This window comes from Mus pahari, chromosome 9 (assembly GCF_900095145.1).
Source record: "Mus pahari chromosome 9, PAHARI_EIJ_v1.1, whole genome shotgun sequence".
In the NCBI taxonomy this organism is placed as follows: domain Eukaryota; kingdom Metazoa; phylum Chordata; class Mammalia; order Rodentia; family Muridae; genus Mus; species Mus pahari.
The window spans coordinates 32,257,232-32,263,231 of NC_034598.1; the positions used below are offsets into that span (position 1 = coordinate 32,257,232).

Below are 6,000 nucleotides of genomic sequence, written 5' to 3' on the forward strand. Positions count from 1 at the left end.
GCATTTTAAAAGTCTCTAAAAAGTACCTGCTTGATTATGCAGTGTGGGTCTGTTGTTTGTGTGAGGTCACTAAGGACAGCTGAGCCACTAAGCATATCTGAGCCACTTGGGAAAAATGAACCGGGCAAGTGTTAGGCTGATGAAAAGGGCTGGCTACCTAGTCCCTGAGCATTTTTCGGGTTTGGATTTGGCATGAGACAGGAGTACAATTTGCTGATTGCTGACTGACCCAAAAGCCTTAGAGCGCTTCAGGTTTCTTCAGCCTGGGTGTTTTAGAAATGATGACCTTGAAGAGCAAGTTTTCAATAGTTGGTAGGAGACAGGCCAGGAACTGAACTCTGGGGTCCTCTGGAAGAGCAGCCAGTGCTCTTAACAGTTGAGCCATCTCTTCAACCCACCTGGCTACATCTTTTTTTTGGAATGAAATGACCTGTTTTGCCAAATTTGAGACGTATTTTGCTAAAAACAATACTTGTTATTTAATATTAAGTAATATCACAATGTGCTCCCCAGTAACTGAATGCTAACAAATATGTTGATTGAATTTTAAGTCTGTAGTTAAAATATTTTTGAGGTTCAATATTCATAGTGCTAGCTGAGTCTGAAGTGAAGCCCAGGCCTTCCAGGTCCCGGCTTCTGTAAATACAGGCTCTGGAATTGAAGTGCCTTATCTATTCCCTTTAATTGAATAAATAAATTATTTGTAGTAGTGAAGCCCACGTGAAGCTAGTGCACAGTGCTTTTCCTTCATACGGAATAATTTGTTTTTATTATATATTTACATTTTGCAGTAGGTTATAAATCTCATTACATGTAATCATGTGGCTTTTTGAGAATCAACCAAAGGAGGCAGTCACTGAAGATAACTATATTTCCCTGCTAGGTTTTGTTTTGCTTTTGTTCCTTCAAACCAAATGCATTAATTTGAGCAGTTTACCTCAGAGCCCTGATTGCAGAGGGCCTCCAGTATGTAAAGAGGTCCCATTTCATCTGAAGAGGTGATCTATGGAGCAGAGTTAAGGCCTTTAGATTCTTGAGTTAGGTAGAATTTATGTACATGAGTATTTGACCTGCATGGATGTATGTACACCCTGCTCATGCCTGGTATCTTTGGAGGCCAGAAGAGGGCATTGACTCCCGTAGAACTAGAGTTACAGATGGTTGTGAGCCACAGTGCGTGTGCTGGTAATTGAACCTGGGTCCTTTTAATCGCTGAGCCTTGTCTCCAGCACCTCATTTATAGCTTTAATATAAATTCTCAACTCAGTGAATTTGTTTATGAACAGAACTAGGCTCAGAACTTCTAACTCCCACAGGGCAGTGGGAGCTTGTGGGTTCAGTGGGAACGTGACCCTACAGGAACCTGACCTTATTTGTGGAGTGAGAATTTGCACGTGTCTCGTTTTGCTTTGGTGGCAGTTAGTAGTTGGAGCATTTCTGGGAGGGTGTGGGTAGAGAACTTGCTGGAAGACACCCTGGAGAGAGAGTTGCTTAGTGGGGTCCGTCCTTTGTTTCCATTCCTTTGTTTCTTGGGGTTCCTCTTGAGCAGAGTAGGAATTTTGACTTGTTATTTATAGATTCGAACTTTCTAGTACTTTATTAATAAAAGCCAAGTCTAAATGAGGAAGTTAACAAGTCCTGGGTTCCTGTGCAGCCACACTAGAAATAGAAAGTAGTGACCCCCATCAGCAGAGAATGCACAATTAGAAGCTCCAGTGGAGGTTGCTGGTTGGTTACTCCTTGCTTTCTTCCTTTTGTATTTTCCCTTCCCCCTCCCCCGGCGTCAAGAAGACAGAAATCAGACTCTCATGTTGCCTCCTGCAGAGGCCGCTGCTCTTCTTGGAAGGCCAACAGTAGGCAGGTGTTTGTAGAGGCTCTCAGAGGTTGCTGGGAATTGAACTCAAGACCTCTGGGAGAGCAGTCTTAACCACAGAGCCATCTCTTGGCCATATGCGTAACACTTGTTTTTCCTTAGACAAGTAAAATGAGCTGATCTATTCAACTGACCCTTGTTTCCCTCTCTTCCACCGCCACTGTATGTATGTAGCTTTAACACTTTAGTTTAAATGGTCTACAGATAGAAGTCTTTTGTATTTATTATAAGCACTCAGTGCTATTATAAGGGTTTTCAGAAACCATGGGGAGCAGGAAAAGATTTTTTATAGGACTAGATGAATTTTTGAAGATGATAATCCCTGGAAAATGGCAGATGGAATTTTGATTCCTGTTTTCACACATCTTTAAAATACAAGCATACCGGTCGTCAAACTTCTCAGTGCTATCTTGAGAGAGAGACTTGCTTGTGAGAACTGAGCGATCAGAAGAGGAATTCCTAGCTGTCTTTGTCTGGGTTATAAAGTCCTGTTGTGATTGGACGGGAAGTAAAACCATCATTTATTTTCTTCAAGTGTGATTGGCTAAGATTCTTTTCTTTCCATGGTCTTTTCCAGTAACTGACTCTGGAGCTTTCCGTTTTATTACCTGACTATGTTCTAGTACGCGGAGTACTCGGGTTGGCTCGGAGACAGTTTGTGAAATTTAAGGATGTCGGTAACAGCTCGCGGTGGAGTGTCTAGCGTTCCTGTAAGAAGGCGGCGCGAGGTGTAAATCTTCGAACAGCTCCAACACGGAATTAGAATTGCCGCGGGGAGGAATGCTGGTTTAGAGCCGCGGGCCGCCGAGGGGGCGCGTTGGGGTGGGCGGCGCGGGGACCCGGGCTCCTTGACAACCGCGCTATGTGTTCCCAGGGCCGTCGCTCCTGACATGTGGACCTCTCGGAGTTGGCTCTACGACCGCGCGTGGGAGCCGAGCCCGGTCCCCGCACTCGCCCCTCCGAGGGGGCGCAGACGGAGCGGCAGAAGCAGCCTGGCTGCTGTTCCTCGGCGGCCACTCTCGGGGCCGCCGCGCAGCCCGTGGGCGGCACTACTTGGCGCGCCCGCCGACCCCCGCTCCCCCGCCCGCGGAAGGACACGCGGCGCGGCCGGCCGGGCGGAGGGGTACCGACCGCCTGCGCGGCCCCGCGCTCATTCCTGTCAGTTTGCCTGTGGGCCGCGCGTGAGGTCGTGGGCGGCGCGGCTCCGGGTCGCGGAGCGTGCAGGGGCGCTCTCGCTCGCGGGCCGCCTCGCCTGCGGTCGGCTCCTCGGCATGGGCGGCCGGTAGGAGCGGACCGCGCTCGTTCCCGGCGCAGCGGCGGCCATGGCGGTGGAGACGCGGCCCGAGCTGGTGGGGAAGCGGTTCCTGTGCGTGGCGGCCGGCGAGGACGCGCGTCCGGAGCGCTGGCAGAGCGGCTGCGGGCGCGGCTGGCGGGCGGGGGTCATCCGAGCCGTGTCCCACCGCGACCGCGGCCACCCGGACCTGGCGGTGAGAGCTGGCGGGCGGCGGGTGGCGGGTGGCACGCCCCTCTGAGCGGGGCTGCCTGGCGGGCGGCGGGCAGGCGAACGGGCGGGCGGGCGGGCGGCAGGTGGGGCGGGTGGCCGGGCAAGGGGAGCGCTGGCTGCCACAGCCCCAACTCTGCGCTCTGCCGGGCAAAACCATCCTGCGTTTGGGAATGTTTTTGGTATGAGGGGTAGTCGAAATTATTTCTCCCTTTCTCCATCATTTTGTACTTTGTTAGAAACGGACAGTGTTTTAGGGAACTGCCGCTCCTGAGTTTTATATGGCCTCACGAAGGCTAGAGATAGTGTAAATTAAGGGTTTGAAGGGCATTTAGTACTTCTAAGTAGCCTCCCCTACATTTATCAGTTACATAGGACACTGTCAGTGTTACCTTTCAGGAGAATAAATGTGTATTTATGATTTCGTGCCAGGATACGTTCTTTTTGGTTGCAAGCGCATTCTCATAAGGGAATGGGATTGAGTGAGTAGAGTGGAGATAGGGAATAATTAAAATATTCCTCCCTTTGCATTTAGATCAAATCCACCATAAAATGCAAAAATCATCACCATTTTGATATAGTTGTTGGAAGTTTTGAGTATGCTCTTGCAAACCATTCCTACCTGCTATCAATTCCATAGTTCCTTACACACTGTATTATTAGTTTAACCATGTACAGTAGTAGGCTTAGTTCTGAATACTTATAAGAGGAAATAAAAATAGAGTCAATTAACAAAACTCTACATGGTAATTCTTTGTGCAAAAGGAAAAAAGAACCCTTAAACTTTACTCATCTTAATGCTTACTTGTGATAGCTCAACATAGCCATTGCTTTGTGTTTGTGTAAAGATGCCAGAACTCATTTCTCTTTCTGCTTTGATATGAAAATTGAAGATTTTATGTGGAGGATACCCGGATAATGGCTTAGACACTAAAGCAAACATGGAGCAGAATTATGTACTGTACTATGTTACTATATACATGAGAATTAGGAAATTAGATTAGATAGTATTGGAGACAGTCAAGTTCTGAAGCTTTGAAAGGTCTGTTGGAAAGAAAGGGATACAAAGGGAATAAACATTCCAGTTGCCCCCCTCCCTTATTTTTTCCAAATAGCAAGATAATAAGGTGGTTGCTTAGAAGTAACAATTGTCAGGCAGTCACCGTTTTGAATGGGTGTAATCCAAACACTTTGGGAGTGGTGTGGGAGGATGTCAAGTTCCAGGCCTGCTGGGCTTACAATTAAGACCCTCTTTCTATTATATATGTAGTTACCTGTGGCTCACAGCAGTTGATTGGACAAAAGAGAAAGGAGTTTCAGCAGGTCACAGATTGTTTACATACATTAAATATTCCTCTTGATTATTGGTTCATATACCTTAATGTCATCATTTCATTTTATATACGTTTTAATGGACAAAATTCCATGCTGAGTGAATGAGTGTGAGTCGTTGCTTTCCTTCAACAATTTGGCAAGTGATTTGTTACTGTATTTCAGTTTTTATACTTTTTCTAAGGGTTCCTTACATATTATTTGAACCTATGAAATGTAGAACGCTTTAGCACTGGTGTTAGTGTAATTTTACGTTCAGTTACAAAATGCTCAGTTGGCTTTCCTCATGGTATGCCTATTATATTGCTATGGGAGGAGAATTGTCTTCTATAAACACTGAGTTCTATATAGTATTTCTTGGACATGACAGAAGTAAGATTTTCTAAGATGAAATTTTGCTTTGTTGTCCAGTCTGGCCTTGCACTTCTGTACTCAAAAGTGCTTTATGACCCAGTCTCTCAAATAGCAGGGATTGTAGGCAAGCATGTACCACTCAACCTGTCTTGGAATTTTGAGGTGCAAGCTATGACATTAGGTCTTAAATAATGTTGTACACATTTCTTTATGCACTCGAGGTTTTAGTCACCTACTTAATTTTTTTTTGGTGAAAGTAGTGTATTGTTCAAATGACTTAATAAGCCACATGACTAGATGATCATAATATTTATTAAGCTTTTGACTTGTTAATCTGAAATTAAGAAAATAATACAGTATGTCTATTTTAGCAGATACATTTGGAAAGGAATAGGAATGTGCTTTCTTGGGTGTATTTTTCATTAAAAACTGTATTACTAGCCTAGGGTGTTAATAGTCTCTTTAAATTGTGAGCACAGCAAGCAAATGTGAAGATTTGAGTTTGACTCCTCCAGAACCTACCTCAGTAAAGGCACGTGTGGTGGAGCACACTTGAAAATCCAGCCCAGAGAAGGCAGAGACAGGCACTCTTGGGGTTCCCTGGCCAGCAGGCTGGCATGCAGCCTAGCTGGCTCTACAAATTTTAGGCCAGAGAGAGATCCTGTCTCAGAAGATAAATGACAAAAGTGGCCACTGAGATCTCTGGGCCAGTGGATGTAAAAGCACTAGCTGTGCCAGTCTGACAACCCGAATCTGCTCTTTGGACCCCGTGATAGCAGAGGACCAACTCCTCCATACAGACTCCTGCACCTAGGCAAATGTTTTCTTCCTTCCTTCCTTCCTTCCTTCCTTCCTTTCTTCCTTCCTTCCTTTCTTTCTTTCTTTCTTTCTTTCTTTCTTTCTTTCTTTCTTTCTTTCTTTCTTTCTTTCTTTCTTTCTT

At 45.8% G+C, this 6,000-nt stretch overlaps 1 protein-coding gene across 5 annotated transcripts in view; it reads left to right on the forward strand.

Annotated features, from left to right (window-relative positions):
- The window catches only part of Jmjd1c (jumonji domain containing 1C), a 159,992-nt gene that overhangs the window by 28,031 nt on the left and 125,961 nt on the right, over positions 1-6,000 (forward strand). For 2 of the 5 annotated variants that reach the window (XM_029542088.1, XM_029542089.1), the window contains exon 1: positions 3,196-3,360. The exons of the other annotated variants lie outside the window; for them this stretch is intronic. In XM_029542088.1, the coding sequence (XP_029397948.1) occupies positions 3,196-3,360 (165 nt within the window). Of the gene's footprint in view, positions 1-3,195; positions 3,361-6,000 lie in introns of those variants that run through there. 5 annotated transcript variants of the gene reach the window in all.